This window comes from Ranitomeya imitator, chromosome 2 (genome assembly GCF_032444005.1).
Source record: "Ranitomeya imitator isolate aRanImi1 chromosome 2, aRanImi1.pri, whole genome shotgun sequence".
NCBI lineage: Eukaryota > Metazoa > Chordata > Amphibia > Anura > Dendrobatidae > Ranitomeya > Ranitomeya imitator.
Window position 1 is genome coordinate 231,116,172 of NC_091283.1, and position 23,818 is coordinate 231,139,989.

A 23,818-nucleotide genomic window follows, 5' to 3' on the forward strand; every position below is an offset into this window, starting at 1 on the left:
TCACATCGCGTTGCTGCGGGGGGCTCAGGGAAGCTGTTATGATAAGGTAATTCAGTACCACAATGGAAATAGAAGCCAGAGCACATACAGTGACCTGACAATAACCCAAAAACATAGAACGAGCTCTGAGACGTGGAAACTCTGCTGACCGCAATCCCTAATCCTCTCCAACCACACTAGAGGCAGCCGTGGATTGCGCCTAACGCTCCCTATGCAACTCGGCACAGCCTGAGAAACTAGCTAGCCTGAAGATAGAAAATAAGCCTACCTTGCCTCAGAGAAATACCCCAAAGGAAAAGGCAGCCCCCACATATAATGACTGTGAGTTAAGATGAAAAGACAAACGTAGAGATGAAATAGATTTAGCAAAGTGAGGCCCGACTTTCTGAACAGAGCGAGGATAGGAAAGATAACTTTGCGGTCAACACAAAACCCTACAAACAACCACGCAAAGGGGGCAAAAAGACCCTCCGTACCGAACTAACGGCACGGAGGTACACCCTCTGCGTCCCAGAGCTTCCAGCAAGCAAGAAAAAACAAATAAGCAAGCTGGACAGAAAAAAACAGCAAACAAAATAACAAAAGCGGAACTTAGCTATGCAGAGCAGCAGGCCACAGGAACGATCCAGGAGGAAGCAAGTCCTATACTAGAACATTGACTGGAGGCCAGGATCAGAGCACCAGGTGGAGTTAAATAGAGCAGCACCTAACGACTTCCCCACATCACCTGAGGAAGGAAACTCAGAAGCCGCAGTACCACTCTCCTCCACCAACGGAAGCTCATAGAGAGAATCAGCCGAAGTACCACTTGTGACCACAGGAGGGAGCTCTGCCACAGAATTCACAACAGTACCCCCCCTTGAGGAGGGGTCACCGAACCCTCACCAGAGCCCCCAGGACGACCAGGATGAGCCATATGAAAGGCACGAACAAGATCGGGAGCATGGACATCAGAGGCAAAGACCCAGGAATTATCTTCCTGAGCATAACCCTTCCACTTAACCAGATACTGGAGTTTCCGTCTCGAAACACGAGAATCCCAAATCTTCTCCACAATATACTCCAACTCCCCCTCCACCAAAACCGGGGCAGGAGGATCAACAGATGGAACCATAGGTGCCAAGTATCTCCGCAACAATGACCTATGGAATACGTTATGGATGGAAAAAGAATCTGGAAGGGTCAAACGAAAAGACACAGGATTAAGAACCTCAGAAATCCTATACGGACCAATGAAACGAGGTTTAAACTTAGGAGAGGAAACCTTCATAGGAATATGACGAGAAGACAACCAAACCAAATCCCCAACACGAAGTCGGGGACCCACACAGCGTCTGTGATTAGCGAAACGTTGAGCCTTCTCCTGGGACAAGGTCAAATTGTCCACCACATGAGTCCAAATCTGCTGCAACCTGTCCACCACAGTATCCACACCAGGGCAGTCCGAAGACTCAACCTGCCCTGAAGAGAAACGAGGATGGAATCCAGAGTTGCAGAAAAACGGCGAAACCAAGGTAGCCGAGCTGGCCCGATTATTAAGGGCGAACTCAGCCAAAGGCAAAAAGGACACCCAGTCATCCTGATCAGCAGAAACAAAGCATCTCAGATATGTTTCCAAGGTCTGATTGGTTTGTTCGATCTGGCCATTAGTCTGAGGATGAAAAGCCGAGGAAAAAGACAAGTCAATGCCCATCATAGCACAAAAGGCTCGCCAAAACCTCGAAACAAACTGGGAACCTCTGTCAGAAACGATATTCTCTGGAATGCCATGTAAACGAACCACATGCTGGAAGAACAATGGCACCAAATCAGAGGAGGAAGGTAATTTAGACAAGGGCACCAAATGGACCATCTTAGAGAAGCGATCACAAACCACCCAAATGACTGACATTTTTTGAGAGACGGGAAGATCTGAAATAAAATCCATAGAGATATGTGTCCAAGGCCTCTTCGGGACCGGTAAGGGCAAAAGCAACCCACTGGCACGAGAACAGCAGGGCTTAGCCCGAGCACAAATCCCACAGGACTGCACAAAAGAACGCACGTCCCGTGACAGAGATGGCCACCAAAAGGATCTAGCCACTAACTCTCTGGTACCAAAGATTCCAGGATGACCAGCCAACACCGAACAATGAACCTCAGAGATAACTTTATTTGTCCATCTATCAGGGACAAACAGTTTCTCCGCTGGGCAACGATCAGGTTTATTAGCCTGAAATTTTTGCAGCACCCGCCGCAAATCAGGGGAGATGGCAGACACAATTACTCCCTCTTTGAGAATACCCGCCGGCTCAGATAAACCCGGAGAGTCGGGCACAAAACTCCTAGACAGGGCATCCGCCTTCACATTTTTAGAGCCCGGAAGGTACGAAACCCCAAAGTCAAAACGGGCAAAAAACAGTGACCAACGAGCCTGTCTAGGATTCAACCGCTTGGCAGACTCGAGATAAGTCAAGTTCTTATGATCAGTCAAGACCACCACGCGATGCTTAGCTCCTTCAAGCCAATGACGCCACTCCTCGAATGCCCACTTCATGGCCAGCAACTCTCGATTGCCAACATCATAATTTCGCTCAGCAGGCGAAAACTTCCTGGAAAAGAAGGCGCATGGTTTCATCACCGAGCAATCAGAACTTCTCTGCGACAAAACAGCCCCTGCTCCAATCTCAGAAGCATCAACCTCGACCTGGAATGGAAGCGAAACATCTGGTTGACACAACACAGGGGCAGAAGAAAAACGACGCTTCAACTCTTGAAAAGCTTCCACAGCAGCAGAAGACCAATTGACCACATCAGCACCTTTCTTGGTCAAATCGGTCAATGGTTTAGCAATACTAGAAAAATTGCAGATGAAGCGACGATAAAAATTAGCAAAGCCCAGGAACTTTTGCAGACTTTTCAGAGATGTCGGCTGAGCCCAATCATGGAAGGCTTGGACCTTAACAGGGTCCATCTCGATAGTAGAAGGGGAAAAAATGAACCCCAAAAATGAAACCTTCTGAACACCAAAGAGACACTTTGATCCCTTCACAAACAAAGAATTAGCACGCAGGACCTGAAACACCGTTCTGACCTGCTTCACATGTGACTCCCAATCATCCGAGAAGATCAAAATATCATCCAAGTATACAATCAAGAATTTATCCAGGTACTCTCGGAAGATGTCATGCATAAAGGACTGAAACACTGATGGAGCATTGGCAAGTCCGAATGGCATCACTAGGTACTCAAAATGGCCCTCGGGCGTATTAAATGCAGTTTTCCATTCATCGCCTCGCTTAATACGCACAAGATTATACGCACCACGAAGATCTATCTTGGTGAACCAACTAGCCCCCTTAATTCGAGCAAACAAATCAGATAACAGCGGCAAGGGGTACTGAAATTTAACCGTGATCTTATTTAGAAGGCGGTAATCTATACAAGGTCTCAGCGAACCATCCTTCTTGGCCACAAAAAAGAACCCCGCGCCCAATGGCGACGATGACGGGCGAATATGCCCCTTCTCCAAGGACTCCTTCATGTAACTCCGCATAGCGGCGTGCTCAAGCACAGATAAATTAAACAGTCGACCTTTTGGGAATTTACTACCAGGAATCAAATCGATAGCACAATCACAATCCCTATGCGGAGGTAGGGTATCGGACTTGGGCTCATCAAATACATCCCGGTAATCAGACAAGAACTCTGGAACCTCAGAAGGGGTGGATGACGAAATAGACAGAAATGGAACATCACCATGTACCCCCTGACAACCCCAGCTGGACACAGACATGGATTTCCAATCTAACACTGGATTATGGGCTTGTAGCCATGGCAACCCCAACACGACCACATCATGCAGATTATGCAACACCAGAAAGCGAATAACCTCCTGATGTGCAGGAGCCATGCACATGGTCAGCTGGGTCCAGTACTGAGGCTTATTCTTGGCCAAAGGCGTAGCATCAATTCCTCTCAATGGAATAGGACACTGCAAGGGCTCCAAGAAAAACCCACAACGCCTAGCATACTCCAAGTCCATCAAATTCAGGGCAGCGCCTGAATCCACAAATGCCATGACAGAATATGATGACAAAGAGCAGATCAAGGTAACGGACAAAAGAAATTTTGACTGTACCGTACCAATGGTGGCAGACCTAGCGAACTGCTTAGTGCGCTTAGGGCAATCAGAGATAGCATGAGTGGAATCACCACAATAGAAACACAGCCCATTCTGACGTCTGTGTTCTTGCCGTTCAACTCTGGTCAAAGTCCTATCGCACTGTATAGGCTCAGGTTTATGCTCAGATAATACCGCCAAATGGTGCACAGATTTACGCTCACGCAAGCGTCGACCGATCTGAATGGCCAAAGACATAGACTCATTCAGACCAGCAGGCATAGGAAATCCCACCATGACATCCTTAAGGGCTTCAGAGATACCCTTTCTGAAAATAGCTGCGAGCGCACCTTCATTCCATTGAGTGAGTACGGACCACTTTCTAAATTTCTGACAATATACCTCTATCTCATCCTGACCCTGACACAGAGCCAGCAAATTTTTCTCTGCCTGATCCACTGAATTAGGTTCATCGTACAGCAATCCGAGCGCCAGGAAAAACGCATCAACATTACTTAGTGCAGGATCTCCTGGCGCAAGAGAAAATGCCCAGTCCTGAGGGTCGCCAATTAAAAAAAAAATAATGATCCTAACTTGTTGAACTGGGTCACCAGAGGAGCGAGGTTTCAAAGCCAGAAATAGTTTACAATTATTTTTGAAACTCAGAAATTTAGTTCTATCTCCAAAAAACAAATCAGGAATAGGAATTCTTGGTTCCAACATAGAATTCTGAACCACAAAGTCTTGAATATTTTGTACTCTTGCCGTGAGCTGATCCACACATGAAGACAGACCTTTAATGTCCATCGCTACACCTGTGTCCTGAACCACCCAAATGTCTAGGGGAAAAAAAAGGCAAAACACAGTGCAGAGAAAAAAAAATGGTCTCAGAACTTCTTTTTTCCCTCTATTGAGAATCATTAGTACTTGTGGCCTCCAGTACTGTTACTGTTGTGAATTCTGTGGCAGAGCTCCCTCCTGTGGTCACAAGTGGTACTTCGGCTGATTCTCTCTATGAGCTTCCGTTGGTGGAGGAGAGTGGTACTGCGGCTTCTGAGTTTCCTTCCTCAGGTGATGTGGGGAAGTCGTTAGGTGCTGCTCTATTTAACTCCACCTGGTGCTCTGATCCTGGCCTCCAGTACTGTTATGATAAGGTAATTCAGTACCACAATGGACATAGAAGCCAGAGCACATACAGTGACCTGACAATAACCCAAAAACATAGAACGAGCTCTGAGACGTGGAAACTCTGCTGACCGCAATCCCTAATCCTCTCCAACCACACTAGAGGCAGCCGTGGATTGCCCCTAACGCTCCCTATGCAACTCGGCACAGCCTGAGAAACTAGCTAGCCTGAAGATAGAAAATAAGCCTACCTTGCCTCAGAGAAATACCCCAAAGGAAAAGGCAGCCCCCACATATAATGACTGTGAGTTAACATGAGACGACAAACGTAGAGATGAAATAGATTTAGCAAAGTGAGGCCCAACTTTCTGAACAGAGCGAGGATAGGAAAGGTAACTTTGCGGTCAACACAAAACCCTACAAACAACCACGCAAAGGGGGCAAAAAGACCCTCCGTACCGAACTAATGGCACGGAGGTACACCCTCTGCGTCCCAGAGCTTCCAGCAAGCAAGAAAAAACAAATAAGCAAGCTGGACAGAAAAAAACAGCAAACAAAATAACAAAAGCGGAACTTAGCTATGCAGAGCAGCAGGCCACAGGAACGATCCAGGAGGAAGCAAGTCCTATACTAGAACATTGACTGGAGGCCAGGATCAGAGCACCAGGTGGAGTTAAATAGAGCAGCACCTAACGACTTCCCCACATCACCTGAGGAAGGAAACTCAGAAGCCGCAGTACCACTCTCCTCCACCAACGGAAGCTCATAGAGAGAATCAGCCGAAGTACCACTTGTGACCACAGGAGGGAGCTCTGACACAGAATTCACAAAAGGAAGCCCGCAGGGAGCCCATTCCCTGCGTGATGCTTTCCTGCACCGCCGGCACATCCCGATCATCTTTGATCGCGGTGTGCCAGGGGTTAATGTGCCGGGGGCGGTCCGTGACCGCTCCTGGCACATAGTGCCGGATGTCAGCTGCGATAGGCAGCTGACACCCGGCCGCGATCGGCGGCGCTCCCCCCGTGAGCGCCGCCGATCGCGCTGGACGTACTATCTGTCCGTGGTCATGGGGGCCCACCCCACCTCGACGGGATAGTACGTCCCATGTCAGAAAGGGGTTAACCCTGACAGTTAGAATATCCTTATGTCACGTTGCTTCAGTATGTGGGTAATCTTTTGTTGTGTGCACAGACAGAGCAGGAAGCCATTGTTGCCACTGTTAGCCTTCGCAAGTATCTGGCAGATCTGAACTGTCGGGTTTCGGCCTCGAAACTTCGGTTCTGCCTTGGTCAAGTGATATTTTTGGGTCACTGTCTCCTTCAGGGTGCCAGACACCTCACAGAAGAAAGAAAAATAGCCGTCAGCTACAAAAGATGAGACTGAACTCCAGCGTTTTCTTGGACTATGTACTTATTGTATTATAGACAGGTGAGGACTTGTGAGAGGCAGAGTGTTATGATACGGTGGTCTAGGAGCAACATGGAACGAGCTCTGAAGGAAGTGGTAACTGTACTGACCGCAGTCCCTATGCTCAACACAACACCAGAAGTAGCCGTGGGATGCTCCTAACTCTCCCTAGGCACCTCGTCACAGCCTAAGATCTAACTACCCCTAAAGATAGAAGCAGGAGAGCTATCTTGCCTCAGAGAAAATCCCCAAAGGATAGATTAGCCCCCCACAAATAATGACTGTGAGTGGAGAGGGAAAAGACATACACAGAATGAAACCAGGGTGAGCACAGGAGGCCAGTCTAGCTAGATAGATAGGACAGGATGGAATACTGTGCGGTCAGTATAAAACACTACAAAAAATCCACGCAGAGTTTACAAACAATCTTCACACCTGACTAAAGGTGTGGAGGGTAAATCTGCTTCCCAGAGCTTCCAGCAAGACAGAATTAATTCATACTGATAAGCTGGACAAACAAAGAAAGTACAGAATGGATAAGTCCACAATCTATGGGCAGAAAAGAGCAAGCAAAAACTTAGCTTTGCTGAACTGGTCAGGATAACAGGGAACTCCAAAGAGATGTGAATCCAACCAGGAACCATTTACAAGTGGCACTGGCTGAAGAAAGAGCCAGACTTAAATAGCCGAGCAGAAGAGACGATAAGTGGAGGCAGCTGATGACAGCTAACTCCAAGGAGCAGCCATACCACTAGAAACCACAAGAGGGAGCCCAAGAGCAGAACTCACAAAAGTGCCACTTACAACCACCGGAGGGAGCCCAAGAGCGGAATTCACAACAGCAGAGGTACGGTATTATAGACAGGTGAGGACTTGTGAGAGGCAGAGGTACGGTATTATAGACAGGTGAGGCTTGTGAGAGGCAGAGGTAACAGTCTGGGTCTTCCCAGGGATAAGTTCTTCAGGGAACACACATTAAGGGCAGATGAGGGTTGTTTTTGCATCGGTGTCCCTGAGCCTCAAAGTGACCGTATCACCCACAGTAAGTGGTCGCACATTTTTATGGGCCTTCCCATCGACCCAGCCACAAAAACAACAGTCTATGTAGCGCTCTGGTCCTGAAATGTGGGGTACTTTTTCTGCCTCTATGGGAAGGTGAGGCTGATGTGACCAGTTCGATCGCTGGAAGATGGGGCAAGACCCCTAGAGCACCGGCTGGCAGAGTCATGGAGAGTTGGCTTACCCCCTTTCCAGCAGGTTACGGCTATTGTCTGCACCTTAGATACATAGTTGGCCTCATAGGTATCTGCATTCTGTGCTGCTTTAGTGGCCTCCGATCCAGCACAAACTGTTGCACCTTTACAGGGCAAAGAAGAAGAAATTGGTCCTTCACCTTCAGGTCCTTTAGTTCCTCGAAGGTGGTGACAAATAGTCTGTGGACCCACTGCTCAAAGTTGGGTCTGAGCGTGTCCACCAAATCACTGTAGCTGTCATGAGGTCCATGTTGGAGGACCCGGAACTTTTTTCAATACACCTCAGGAGTCAGCTGATATTTCCTTTTCATGGACTTTTTTCATGGCCTCATACAACCCCTGGCAAAAATTATGTAATCACCAGCTTGGCGGATGTTCCTTCAGTTGTTTAATTTTGTGCAAAAAAGCCGATCACAGACATGGCACAAAAGTCATTTCAAATGGCAACTCTGGCTTTAAGAAACGCTAAAAGAAATCAAGAACAAAAAATGTGGTAGTCAGTAATGGTTACTTTTTGTAACCAAGCATAGGGGAAAAATTATGGAATCATGAAAAACAAACAGACAAAAAAACATCACTAGTATTTTGTTGCACCACCTCTGGCTTTTCTAACAGCTTGCAGTCTCTGAGGCCTGGACTTAATGAGGGTCACACAGGACTCTTCATCTTCATCGATCTGCCTCCATCTTTCTCTGATTGCTGTCCCCAGACCAGTTTTGCAGGTTGGATTCTTGTCTTGGACCATTTTCTTCAACTTCCACCAAAGATTCTCAATTGGATTGAGATCCGGACTATTTGCAGCCATGACATTGACCTTATGTGTCTTTTATTAAGGAATGTTTGCACAGTTTTTGCTCTATGACAGGATGCATTATCATCTTGAAAAATGATTTCATCATCCCCAAACATCCTTTCAATTGATGGGATAAGAAAAGTGTCCAAAATATCAACATAAACTTATGCATTTATTAAAGATGTAATGACGCCATCTCCCCAGTGCCTTTACCTGACATGCAGCCCCATATCATCAATGACTGTGGAAATCTGCATGTTCTCTTCAGGCAGTCATCTTTATAAATCTCACTGGAACGGCACCAAACAAAAGTTCATCATCATCACCTTGCCCAATGCAGATTCACGATTCATCACTGAATATGACTTTCATCCAGTCATCCATAGTCCACGATTGCTTTTCCTTAGCCCATTGTAACCTTGTTTTTTTCTGTTTAGGTGTTAATGATGGCTTTCGTTTAGCTTTTCTGTATGTAAATCCCATTTCCTTTAGGCGGTTTCTTACAGTTCGGTCACAGACGTTGACTCCAGTTTCCTCCTATTCGTTCCTCATTTGTTTTGTTGTGCATTTCCTGTTTTGGAGACATATTGCTTGAAGTTTCTGGTCTTGATGCTTTGATGTCTTCCTCGGTCTCCCAGTATGTTTGCCTTTAACAACCTTCCCATGTTGTTTGTATTTGGTCCAGATTTTAGACACAGCTGACTGTGAACAACCAACATCTTTTGTAACATTGCGTGATGATTTACCCTCTTTTAAGAGTTTGATAATCCTCTCCTTTGTTTCCATTGACATCTCTCGTGTTGGAGCCATGATTCATGTCAGTCCACTTGGTGCAGCAGCTCTCCTTTTTAGATGCAGAATAACGAGCAGGTCGAATTTGATGCAGGTTTTCGTTTTGGTAATGAAAATTTACAGGGTGATTCCATAATTTTTTCCTCAGAATTGAGTGACTCCATAATTTTTCCCCTATGCTGTGTTAAAAAATGTAACCAGTACCGACTCCCACATTTTTTGTTCTTGATTTCTTTTAGTGTTTCTTAAAGCCAGAAAGTTGCCATTTGAAATGACTTTAGTTTTGTGCCATGTCTGTGATCAGCTTTTTACATCCTCCAAGGCCCGTGATTCCATAATTTTTGCCAGGGGTTGTAGTTTCCATCCTGGTCTCGAAGGAGAGAGACAACCACTTCCAGAACTTTGTAGCTCAGTGTGGGGTTAAATATCAGGCCCGCTGGTCATGAGACAGCTGGTACTGTCTTCAGGCATTTTCCAAGTCCGCATCCTTGTTCATGACAAGAAAATGCTCAGGACGGGGATTAAAGGTGTTAACATTACTGAACTCACTATACAGTGGGATAGATTGCCCGTTCTGGAGTTGAGCTAACGCCAGCTGGTAGTCTCTGTTTCTCCATGCCTCTCGTTCAGCTTGTATCCACCTCTTGCTCATCCTGATGCTCGGCTTGATGCTCTCACTTGGATTTTCGATCAAGAGCCTCTCGCTCTTGGAATTGCTGGGTCCGCTCCAGTCGTACCTCCTAATCTTCTGTGTTGATGTGTAGTAAGTCCATCTGCAGGTGCGGGTCCATCCTACCCTGGTTTTCTGATGAGACTTCCAGCGCTGTCGATGTCTTGGCATGACTCCCCTTCATCAGGGCTTGAGTGACAGACTTGCTCTGCATCCTGTTGTAACAGGATTTGTTACCTGTTTTTGCCAGTAGAGTCAATCTGCCTAAACAAATGGCAGCAAGAGCCTCCCCTACTGTAGCCATGATTGCCAAATAAAAGAAAGCATAGAAAAACAAGAGATGGGGGAGGGGTGTAACTGCTACACGTACAGGATTGCCCCAATTATAAAGAAACACTGCGGCTGATCCTGAAAACTCTGCACAGAATCCTCGCAAGGACAGGAATGATTGCTCAATCCAGCCACTAATATCCCACTGCTCGCCACCAGTATGTCACAAATAAAGCAGGGGGGAGATCACGCAGATCCCACCACTGTTAAGGTACCTTCACACTAAACAACGCTGCAGCGATCCAGACAACGATCCAGATCGCTGCAGCATCGCTGTTTGGTCGCTGGAGAGCTGTCACACAGACAGCTCTCCAGCGACCAACGATGCCGGTAACCAGGGTAAACATCGGGTTACTAAGCGCAGGGCCGCGCTTAGTAACCCGATGTTTACCCTGGTTACCAGCGAAGACATCGCTGAATCGGTGTCACACACGCCAATTCAGCGATGTCAGCGGGAGAGCCAGCGACCAAAGAAAGTGCTGGCCCTCTAGTCCGGACCAACGACATCACAGCAGGATTCTGATTGCTGCTGCGTGTCACACTGAACGATATCGCTAGCGAGGACGCTGCAACGTCACGGATTGCTAGCGATATCGTTTAGTGTGAACTTACCTTTAGAGAGATCACACAGGTCTCAGCTCTGCCACCAATTGTCAAGGAAGGAAATGCAACTCTGCTGCCTCTAATCGTCAGGACAATTATGCCTATGAGTGACGAATAATGGACGAGGCTGCTGCTGCTTCCACTACTAGGCCAGTTATTGGGGAACTCAGAGTGAGCGTATGAGATATGCACGTCCGAGTCCAACGCATGGAATATATTATATATATATATATATATACTGTATATAACCTGGCACGGTCACTGCCAGCTCCACAATAACAAAAGAACCATTATCTGCCATCACAAACCATCTATACAGGTTTATTGGACACCAGTTACAGGAGGTATATGGCTCCAGGGGTGCGGTTTACAGAACAAGAGGAACAGAGCTATTAAAGTTTATATATTTAATCCAGAAAGATAGGCAGTATAAAATATGCAAGATGATATAAAATGGGAATAAAACAATACACTATAAATAATTACATAAAATAAAAAGGAATAACGAAAGAAAATTGTGATGATTGCGGTTTACAGAACAAGAGGAACAGAACTATTAAAGTTTATATATTAAATCCAGAAAGATAGGCAGTATAAAATTTGCAAGATGATATCAAATGGGAACAAAACTACACACTATAAACAATTACATAAAATAAAAAGGAATAACGAAAGAAAATTGTGATGATACAGCTTCAATCTGGTCACTGGTGTGGGGTTGAATTATTCTTAATCCTGCCAGACGTATTGTTCATTTGTTCACTAGGTCAAATGATATGAGCAATTACTTCATGTGAGTCTGTTCATTGACCTGTATTGCTTTGTTGTATACCGTTAAATTATTGCTGACTGCATATTTTATCAGCCCCCTGTGGTGTACTATTCTGCACAACTTTGAGGACAACAATGCTGTCTAATTGAACAATCAAACAATGAGGGCCTACCTCCACCCTCCTTTCCCAGTCCTGTGGGAGAATGCCTTGAATGAGAGCTTTGGGTATAAAGGGGCCTGCCTCTGTCTCCAGACAGAACATCAGCCCAGGAACCATGGCTCCAGTTGGTGGAATACAGATCTGCTCTACTGTCCATAACGGAACCCACAAAGATGCTTGGAGAACCCAGGTTGGAACAATGAGGTCACCTGGCCACATTATTCGCTGTACTCAGTCAACTTCCTAAACTTGCCACTAACTCCTCTCTGTGGAAGCTCACCAAAAGCGGGGTGCTACTGGTTGGCTCTGGATGCCCCAAAGTCTCAGAGGTTCTATGCCTTGTGAGCAAGTGGAAGGGTGTATACTTTCGGGGACTGTTCTATGTGTCGTTCCAGTAAAGTATTACCACAGTGTGTTACCCTGACCCTGTGTTGTCTGAGTGATGTTCTGCTCACGGGGTAGGAGTACACACATTCACTGGGACGAGCCCTGGTCCGTGCAGTCTTCCTAAAGACAGCCAGGCAAGCAGACGAGAGCACCCACTGACCCTCGTGTCTCCACAAAAATGACTAAACCTGATGTCATGGAAATGGCTCAGAGGGAGGCACTGCGATTGGAAAACGGACAGAACCTACAGCAAGCTGTACCTTCTAAGTCCTGACAAATGACCCAAACCCAACTATTGTATTTTATTACCTCAAAGTTCCACCCACACACCTCCCCTTGATGAGCTCATGTGGGGGCTGTTTGTGGGATATTCTCGGCCCTTCAGAAATTTATGAGTTCCTCAACTTACAGAATATCTTTGTATCTTTGCCCCTCGAGGTCCAAGTGGGGAAATATTGTCGTCATGTTCATTATCGCGATTTCCTCTTTTTACAGAGGTGAAACACGACATGTATAGCATCATCCCTTTGACCGTTCTTAAGTTGGAGGGGTCCTGCCGGCCTTAGGACGATGTCAGTGAATAAATCCTGTTCTTCCCTTCACTATGACGCTGAAAATCTACCATAAATATCAGATCAATGCAAACTCCAATATTCATATCTGGACATAGGAAACATAAAGTCTACTGCCATTGTCCAGCTTTCTTGGAAGAGAGGAAGATTTGGCCTTGAAGTGTAATTACTTGCCTCTGCGTGTACAGATCTCAATCTTACTGTCATTTTACCCAGCAAATATCATGTTTTAATCACATGTTCAATGCAGGAGGTCTCTGCTTCAAAGGTTGTTGGATCATAAAATCATAGAAAGGTAGAGTTGGAAGACACATTAGATGAGGAGGTACGGCATTATTCACAGGTGAGGTCACATTAGAGGAGGAGGCACGGTATTATACAGAGATGAGGACACGTTAGAGGAGGAGGTATGGTTTAGACAGGAGAGGACACATTAGACATAGAGGAACGGTATTAGATGAAAACACATTATAGGAGGATGTACGGTATTATACACAAAGAAGAAGAAGAAGGTGAGGACATGTTAGAGATGGAATAACGGTATTATACACAGGTGATGACACATTAGAGATCGAAGTATGGTAATATACACAGATGATGACATGTTAGAGAAGAAGATACGCTATTATACACAGGTGATGACATATTAGGCTGGTTTCACACTTGCGTTTTTGAACGCATGCGTTTTTTAAAAAAAACGCATGGTGCAAAAACGCATGTAAACACGTGCAAACGCTGCGTTTTTTTGACGCACGCGTTTACATGCGTTTTTGCATGCGTTTGCGTTTTTTTGGGCATTTAAAAAAAAAAAAAAAAAATTTTAAAAAAAAGGTTACCAGACACAACCAATGGGAATAGAGAGGGCGTACATGATTGGCTCTCAATATATAGACCCTAGGGGTACAGAAATTTTCAGAGCTTGCTACTGTTTCCGGTGTCATGATGGATCTTTCAATGGAGAACTTTTATTTCAAACTGGAGTTCAGCTTCAAGATTTTCCTTGCCTGTGTTTTTGCTTGGGAGCAAGACCGAAACCGCCAAAGATGGAGAAGGAGACAGCGTCGGCGTTTTTGGAGGCACCCCATCATTGAAGTGCGTGAGACCCATGGAGCATATCACACGCTCTATGCGGAGCTGAATGCCAACCCGGAGAAATTCCAGGATTACACGAGAATGTCTCAAGATTCTTTCCGGGATTTACTGTCTCGTGTAGAAGGTTCCATACGGCGACAGGACACACGGCTCCGTAGAGCAATTCCACCCGAGGAACGTCTGTTAGTGACATTACGGTACGTTCCAAAACTAAACCAATGACAGTCCAATTTTTTGGTTATGACATGTATTTTTTTTTTTTTTTTACCTTTTTCTTATTTAAAACACACCATTAAGAGCCGATTTTAAATGTTTTTTTTGTTTCTTTTTCTTCTACATTTCTGGCCACAGGAGAGAGCTTATCTTCCCTGCACTTCCAACCGCCTTGGAATCCCAACCCGGTCCGGAATTGTTGTGGACACCTGTCGTGCGTTATGGAATGTACTCCGTGAGGAGTTTATACCCGTACCCACCATGGACATGTGGCGGGAAATTTCAAATACATTTTTCAACGTGTGTGATTTCCCCAACTGTTTAGGGGCGGTGGATGGAAAGCACATCCGCATTGTCAAACCTGCCAGAACCGGATCTGAGTTTTATAATTATAAAAAATATTTTTCGGTAGTGCTCATGGCAATAGCGAATGCGGAGTGTCACTTCATCGCCATGGATATTGGAGGTTTTGGCCGTGGCAATGATTCCCAGACCTTCAAGAGCTCGGATATGGGCCGTCGGGTGTATGGCAACAATTTTAATTTTCCCCCTCCACAGCCTCTCCCCAACACTCAAGGCCCACCGCTGCCATTTGTTATGGTTGGTGATGAGGCCTTCCAGATGTGTGAAAATCTCCTGAAGCCCTATTCTAGTAGGGACTTGGACCACACTAGAAGAATATTCAACTACAGACTGACCAGGGCCAGAAGAACCGTAGAGTGCGCCTTTGGCATTCTGGTTGCTAAATGGCGCATTCTTGCAACAGCCATCAATCTAAAAGTTGAAACAGTGGACGAGGTGGTCAAAGCCTGTGTGGTTCTACACAATTATATAATGGCTAAGGAGCGACCCCACATTGAACTTGATGAACCAGTTTCACACCCATTGCCTGATTTTCACCATCACCCGATGCGGTCAACTGCAGCCGTTGGTCTTATGCGGGACCAATTTGCGGCCTATTTTGTGTCCGATATTGGACAGGTGTCATGGCAGGACAATGTTGTGTAAATGTCCTGTTGTATGTTTATGTTTACCAATTATTAAATACTGATACAAATTTTTCTAATTAATAAACTTTAGTGTTGGTTGTGTTGACCATGTCTCCTATCTTTTTACTCTCTAAACAAAGGTTGACCAAAGATGGGCAGTAGATATGTATATCATATTTTGTAATCCAAAACCAGGAGTGGGTAATAGTTGATGAGGTAATAATTTTAATTTTTTCATCATAATTGACCTCTGTTGCACTCCCTATTTTGCTTTACAAAGAATGATATAAAACACGGTCCGCATACTTATAATAATGGAACCAAATTTTTATTTATTTATTGGTAATCTTGTTGACGTCATTGCGTCAAGACTGTCACGCTCTCTATACCCATCAAGTCAAGTGTAAGAAATAATGAATTCATGATAAACATATACATGATCATGAATTCACAATTTCTTACACCTGGCCAGTTGAGCATAGATATGTAGCGTGTGACAACCATTGTCCCATCAGTTTGACAACCATTGTCACATAATGTGCTATATAGAATATGGTGAATAGACAAGTCAGTAATCAACTAAATAGGTCAGGTGTCTATTTTGACATCTGACCGGTTCAGTTGAGTACTGAACTTGATTTCCACCATTTTCTCTTTGTACAGTGACACTACACTAGGTACAAAAATAAGAGTATGGAAATAACTACTATTTTTTTGGCCAACTCATATCTGTAAACTAAAGAAACACATATTGATGTTGTCTTATATTTTATACTACTGGAGATATGTTTTGGCCAAAAGAATAAGTGTGTGGCGAAGTGTATTGGTGTGTATTGAGACCGGTGAAAAACACAATAAACCAAGCATAATTGTTGCAAATAAACTTTTTTTTTATTAACACAAACAAATTTATTTTTTTGTACCGCGACGGGTTGTACCGCGCCGGCTTGGGGTTGAGTGACGTAACTGGGGGGTGTTCAGAACTGAAGCCTGGCTCACCGTGGAGGAGGCAGAGGTGGCAGGAGAAGGGGCAAGAAAACTGGAAGGGTCTGGAAGTTCGGGGATGGGGCTTAAAACATGAGGGCCTTGAGACACACTGGAAGGGTGAGACACAACAGACAATTGAGACACATCGGTAGGTGATGGGGGAGGAATAATCAGAGTTTTTTGTTTTTTATGAGTTTTGCCGGTTTTTCTTTGGGTTTTCCTGGTTGGGGGATGTCTTCTTGGGCTAGGTTGTAGAGTGTGGGCGGGAGACACGTCAGGACCCGGCTCCACAATAACACAGTCCGTCTCCATTGTGGAGCGCTCGGCAACGTCTGAGTCCAACACCATTGTAGTGGGGGGGAAAGATAAAGTCCCGCCTGGGTCCTGGTGCCTCGTTGGGGGTGGGGAAACTAAAACCCTCCCAGGATCCTGGTGCCTCGTTGGGGGGGGAGAACATAAAACCCTCCCAGGGTCCTGGTGCCTCGTTGGGGGGGGGGAACAAAGCCCATACCAGTGTCCTGCTGCATTGCTGGTGGGGGGGAACATAAAGCCGTGGCAGGGTCCTGCTGCATCGGGGTGGATCCTGCCCGGAAAGGTATGGCTTGGTCCTGCTGCATCATGGGGGGCCCGGTGCGATACGCCATGCCTGGGTCCTGCTGCATGGGGGGGTGGGCCGTCCTATACGCCTGGCCTGGGTCCTGCTGCATGGGGGGGTGTACTGCCCGGAAAGCAATGCCTCGGTCCTGCTGCATCGGGGGGGGCCGGTCCGATATGCCAGGCCTCGGTCCTGCTGCATCGGGGGTGGGCCGGTCCGATATGCCATGGATGGGTCCTGCTGCATCGGGAGGGGGCCGGGCCGATAAGCCACGCCAGGGTCCTGCGTCATCGTGGTGTCAGCGGAGGAGGTCCAAGCCGGAGCAGCGGTTGTCACGGTGGTGGCGGTGGGATGTCCAACAGCACTCGTCATCGTGTTGGTGCTGTAGTGGAGTACACCTGTTGAGGGAATAGAGGTGGCCGTGCAGTGGTATGCAGCAGAGGTAGGAATGGTGTTTACTTGTGACAGTGACGGCACAGTTGGATATGCCGCCACATTACGACTCTGACTCTGCTGCATAGCCTGCACAAAAGCAACATTGCAGGCCTGCATCACACTCAGCTGGAGATCAGGGCTAAGGTGTTCCGACATGCCCTGTTGGATTTGATTAAAAAAATGATGAGCTGGCTTCTGGAGGTTGGCTTTCACTTGATCAACGCTTTTGGCGACATCCTGGATGCGGCACTCTAAGAGGTTATGGGACACATCCATTCTGTCACCTAAAGCCTTGATAGCTTCGTGTAAAACCGAGCTCAAGTGCAAAAACTCGGGCATGAGGGACCTATCCGAAGCCCTCTGTCGCTGCCGGGATGAGCCCGCAAAAATGGGTGCAGCGAAAGAGGACTGCGAAAGGGGAAGACCTGATGGGCCAGCCCCCTGGTCTCCAGTGAGTGTGGAAGACCCACCTGGTGCTGCGCTGCTGGATGGCTGGGACGGGTCCGTGGCTGCCGGCTGAAGGACCGCTCCAGAACCTGGTGCGACAGTCGTGCAGTGTGTGCTGTGAAAAAAGAACACAGAAAATTAATACCAAAATATAGCAAGACGGTACATCCTGTGGAATTTAAAATTACAGATTATGTCAATGCAATACAACCGGAAGCATGTGAGAAATACTTACGTTCTCATGAGAAGGACCGGTCTTAAAAAGGCCAGCACACGGTGATATTTGTAGAGCCGGTGCCTTGCTCCGGAACTACTAGCTGCACTCTTCTCTGCACGCAGGTCCTTGTTGAAGCGGTCCTTCATGGAACGCCAACGTGTTCTTATTTTCTCAACTGTGAAATAACAAAAACATATAATGGTCAGAAAAAGTACTTTTGGCCGTGCTCTCTTGACTGTCTGTGATGACAGAAACTCCAAAAAGTTTCTTTCATCACACACAGTCAAGAGAGCCCGGCCAAGGTCTCTGCTGCTTCACACTGCAGTGCAATACTTACCAAATGCATTACGGACCCGTGGCGGGGCATTCTCCCAGCCATCCCACAACGCTTGGGCCACCTCACTCCACAAACGACGTAGCGTACTATTGACGGCGTGCTGTGGATCCCGGCCGTCCCACAACGGGACTCGCTCCTGGACCAGAGTGATAAGGAGGTCATTATCAATCCGGTCGTCGTCCCGTTGTGAAACCTAAAAGTAAAAGAAAATCATATAAGTTTGCTCAATCACATTGGGAAAAAAGAAAAAAAAAAAGAAGATGAGAAAGGGCAGGAATATGAAGGTCAACTTTAAGAAAAGGATCATAAAAGAAAAATTAAAAGAAAATCAAGGGTACAGAAAGGAAGATTCAAGAATATTACAATGAGGACAGTCTGCCTTGTATACATACCCGCTGACGTCTTCCCACCGGACCTTGACTCCGCTGCTCTGTCCCTCTCTGTCCCTCAGTTGAAGTGCTCTATAAAAAAAAAAATATCAAATTGTCTCATGTGTCGACGCGACAGTCAATACTTACCAAGCTGAAGGACAAAAAACTAACCTCACTGACGTGATCCACTTCTGACTGGCGTGGCTCAAACTCCTCATCAGATGAAGACTCCGCAGAAGACATTCTGATGCATGTTGAAAAAAAAAATAGAAGAAATTAGGACATGTAGATCCAAAAAATTAAAAATAAATGCATTGGCTAGGATATACTCACATTGCTCTGGGTCTTGTCCACCAATGCGTCCGAGCAGGGTCTTGTCTTCTTTGGAGTCTGATGAGAAGTGACCAGAAACTTCCCCCAACCTTCCTTTTATAACCCTGCTGCTATGGGGGAGTCTTATCAGTGTCTAGACCACCTTATCTACAGTCTATTCAACCATTGTTAAAAAAAAAACGCATGCGTCAAAAAAACGCATGCAAACGCATGCACAAAAAAACGCATGCGTCCCCATTGACTCCAATGCATTTTTGGTCCAAAAAAAAAACGCATGAAAACGTATGCGTTTTTTTTGGTCTAAAAAACGCCCCTCAAAAATACTACAAGCTGCATTTTGAAAAATGAACGCATGCAGTAAAAAAACGCATGCATTTCAAAACGCGACCAAACGCGTACCACTAAAAACGCATGCGTTTTCAATGTTAAATATAGGGAAAAATAACGCATGCGTTTTTTTGAAGAAAAAAAACCGCTGCAGACAAAAACGCAAGTGTGAAACCACCCTTAGAGATGGAGATAGGGTATTACACACAAGTGAGGACATATTATAGACATAGGTACGGTATATACAGGTAAGGATGCGTTAGAGGCAGAGGTACGGCATTATACGCAGGATAGAACACAGAGGCAGAGGTGTGGTATTATACACAGAAGAGGACACGTTAGAGGCAGAGGTACGGTATTATAAACAGGAGAGGACACATTGGAGGAGCACGTACGGTATTATACACAAAGGACACCTTAGAGGCAGAGGTACGGTATTATACACAGAAGAGGACACGTTAGTGGCGCAGGTGTGGTATTATACACAGGAGAGGACACGTTAGAGGCAGAGGTACGTATTATACACAGAAGAGGACACGTTAGAGGCAGAGGTACGTATTATACACAGGAGAGGTCACGTTAGAGGCGCAGGTAATGTATTATACAGAGATGAGGACCCGTATGGTATTATAGACAGGAGAGGACACATTAGACATAGAGGAACGGTATTATACATAGATGAAAACACATTATAGGAGGCTGTACGGTATTATACACAGAGAAGAAGAAGAAGGTGACGACATGTTAGAGATGGAATTACGGTATTATACACAGGTGATGACACATTAGAGATCGAAGTATGGTATTATACACAGATGATGACATGTTAGGGAAGAAGATACGCTATTATACACAGGTGATGACATATTAGAGATGGAGGTAGGGTATTACACACAGGTGAGGACATATTATAGACATAGGTACGGTATTATATACAGGTAAGGATGCGTTAGAGGCAGAGGTATGGTATTATACGCAGGATAGAACACAGAGGCAGAGGTGTGGTATTATACACAGAAGAGGACACATTGGAGGAGCACGTACGGTATTATACACAAAGGACACCTTAGAGGCAGAGGTACGGTATTATACACAGAAGAGGACACAGTAGAGGCAGAGGTACGGTATTATACACAGAAGAGGACACATTGGAGGAGCACGTACAGTATTATACACAAAGGACACCTTAGAGGCAGAGGTACGGTATTATACACAGAAGAGGACACGTTAGAGGCAGAGGTATAGTATTATACACAGAAGAGGACACAGTAGAGGCAGAGGTACGGTATTATACACAGAAGAGGACATGTTAGAGGCAGAGGTACGGTATTATACACAGAAGAGGACACAGTAGAGGCAGAGGTACGGTATTATACACAGAAGAGGACACATTGGAGGAGCACGTACGGTATTATACACAAAGGACACCTTAGAGGCAGAGGTACGGTATTATACACAGAAGAGGACACGTTAGAGGCAGAGGTATAGTATTATACACAGAAGAGGACACAGTAGAGGCAGAGGTACGGTATTATACACAGAAGAGGACATGTTAGAGGCAGAGGTACGGTATTATACACAGGAGAGGAAACAATAGAGGCAGAGGTGTGGTATTATACACAGGAGAAGACACAGAGGCAGAGGTACGTCATTATACACAGAAGAGGACACGTTAGAGGCAAAGGTACGGTATTATACACAGAAGAGGACACGTTAGAGGCAGAGGTATGGTATTATACACAGGAGAGGACACGTTAGAGGCAGATGTACGGTATTATAAACAGGAGAGGACACATTGGAGGAGCGCGTACGGTATTATACACAAAGGACACCTGAGAGGCAGAGGTACGGTATTATACACAGAAGAGGACACGTTAGGGGCAGACGTATAGTATTATACACAGAAGAGGACACAGTAGAGGCAAAGGTACGGTATTATACACAGGAGAGGACATGTTAGAGGCAGAGGTGCGGTATTATACACAGCAGAGGAAACAATAGAGGCAGAGGTACGGTATTATACACAGGAGAGGACATGTTAGAGGCGCAGGTGTGTTGTTATACACAGAAGAGGACACGTTAGAGGCAGAGGTACGGTATTATACACAGGAAAGGAAACAATAGAGGCAGAGGTGTGGTATTATACACAGGAGAGGACACGCTAGAGACAGAGGTACGGTATTATACACAGGAGGGGACACGTTAGAGGCGCAGGTATGGTATTATACACAGAAGAGGATTATACACAGGAGAGGAAACAATAGAGGCAGACGTACGGTATTATACACAGAAGAGGACACGTTAGAGGCAGAGGTACGGTATTATACACAGAAGAGGACATGTTATAGGCAGAGGTACGGTATTATACACGGAAGAGGACACGTTAGAGGCGCAGGTACGGTATTATACACAGGAGAAGACATGCTAGAGGCAGAGGTACGGTATTATACACAGGAGAGGACACGTTAGTGGCGCAGGTGTGTTGTTATACACAGAAGAGGACACGTTAGAGGCAGAGGTAAGGTATTATACACAGGAGAGGACACGTTAGAGGCAGAGGTACGGTATTATACACAGGAGAGGACATGTTAGAAGCAGAGGTACGGTATTATACACAGGAGAGGACACGTTAGAGGCAGAGGTACGGTATTATACACAGGAGAGGACATGTTAGAGGCAGAGGTACGGTATTATACACAGGAGAGGACATGTTAGAGGCAGAGGTACGGTATTATACACAGGAGAGGACACGTTAGAGGCGCAGGTATGGTATTATACACAGGAGAAGACACGTTAGAGGCAGAGTTACGGTATTATACACAGAAGAGGACACGTTAGAGGCGCAGGTATGGTATTATACACAGGAGAGGACACGTTAGAGGCGCAGGTACGGTATTATACACAGGAGAGACACGTTAGAAGCAGAGGTACGGTATTATACACAGGAGAGGACACGTTAGAGGCGCAGGTACGGTATTATACACAGGAGAGGACACGTTAGAGGTGCAGGTACGGTATTATACACAGAAGAAGACACGTTAGAGGCAGAGGTACGGTATTATACACAGAAGAGGACATGTTAGAGGCAGAGGTATGGTATTATACACAGGAGAGGACACGATAGAGGCAGAGGTATGGTATTATACACAGGAGAGGACACGTTAGAGGCAGAGGTACGGTATTATACACAGGAGAGGACACGTTAGAGGCACAGGTATGGTATTATACACAGGAGAGGACACGTTGGAGGCGCAGGTACGGTATTATACACAAAAGAGGACACGTTAGAGGCAGAGGTACGGTGTTATACACAGGAGAGGACACGTTAGAGGCGCATGTATGGTATTATAAACAGGAGAGGACACATTAGAGGCGCAGGTACGGTATTATACACAGGAGAAGACACGTTAGAGGCAGAGGTACGGTATTATACACAGGAGAGGACACGTTAGAGGCGCAGGTACGGTATTATACACAGAAGAGGACACGTTAGAGGCGCAGGTATGGTATTATACACATGAGAAGACACGTTAGAGGCAGAGGTACGGTATTATACACAGGAGAGGACACGTTAGAGGCAGAGGTACGGTATTATACACAGGAGAGGACACGTTAGAGGCGCAGGTATGGTATTATATACGGAAGAGGACATGTTAGAGGCGCGGGTATGGTATTATACACAGGAGAGGACACGTTAGATGAGGAGGTACGGTATTATACACAGGAGAGGACACCTTAGAGGCAGAGGTACGGTATTATACAAAGGAGAAGACACGTTAGAGGCAGAGGTACGGTGTTATGTTTGCTAATGACAGGTGTTATGAAGGCAATCCAGAAACACAGTGTGCTTAGCGATCAGAGCGCACACAGTGATCTGACAAATACCCAAAAATACAAGAACGAGCTCTGAGACGTGGAAACTCTGTAGACTGCACACCTGATCCTATCCTAAACACAACTAAAAGCGGCTGTGGATTGCGCCTAACAACTACCTAGGCAACTCGGCACAGCCTAAGAAACTAGCTAGCCTGAAGATAGAAAAATAGGCCTGACTTGCCCCAGAGAAATTCCCCAAAGGAAAAGGCAGCCCCCCACATATAATGACTGTGAGTAAGATGAAAAGACAAAACGTAGGGATGAAATAGATTCAGCAAAGTGGGGGCCCGATATTCTAGGACAGAGCGAGGACAGTAAAGCGAACTTTGCAGTCTACAAAAAACCCTAAAGCAAAACCACGCAAAGGGGGCAAAAAAAAACCCACCGTGCCGAACTAACGGCACGGCGGTACACCCTTTGCGTCTCAGAGCTTCCAGCAAAACAAAAGACAAGCTGGACAGAAAAAAAGCAACAAAAAAGCAAAAAGCACTTAGCTATACAGAGCAGCAGGTCACAGGAACAATCAGGAGAAGCTCAGATCCAACACTGAAACATTGACAAGGAGCAAGGATAGCAGCATCAGGCGGAGTTAAGTAATGAAGCAGTTAACGAGCTCACCAGAACACCTGAGGG

The 23,818-nt window shown here is 45.9% G+C and overlaps 2 protein-coding genes across 3 annotated transcripts in view; both read right to left on the minus strand.

Moving 5' to 3' along the window:
- The window catches only part of FAM20A (FAM20A golgi associated secretory pathway pseudokinase), a 290,377-nt gene that overhangs the window by 242,581 nt on the left and 23,978 nt on the right, over positions 1-23,818 (minus strand). The gene's annotated exons all lie outside the window — the stretch shown is intronic.
- On the minus strand, positions 16,129-21,833 carry LOC138662775 (uncharacterized). 2 transcript variants are annotated; one of them, XM_069748697.1, is made up of 6 exons: positions 18,983-21,833; positions 18,821-18,893; positions 18,671-18,739; positions 18,279-18,471; positions 17,960-18,116; positions 16,129-17,839 (listed from the first exon to the last, which is right to left on the minus strand). In XM_069748697.1, exons 2-6 carry the CDS (start codon positions 18,890-18,892, stop codon positions 16,864-16,866), a joined length of 1,467 nt encoding a protein of 488 aa, XP_069604798.1. In that variant the 5' UTR covers position 18,893; positions 18,983-21,833; the 3' UTR covers positions 16,129-16,863. The 2 variants fall into 2 exon arrangements, with proteins under 2 accessions (XP_069604798.1, XP_069604799.1); XM_069748698.1 differs by lacking the exon at positions 18,983-21,833 and having other exon boundaries at positions 18,821-18,910.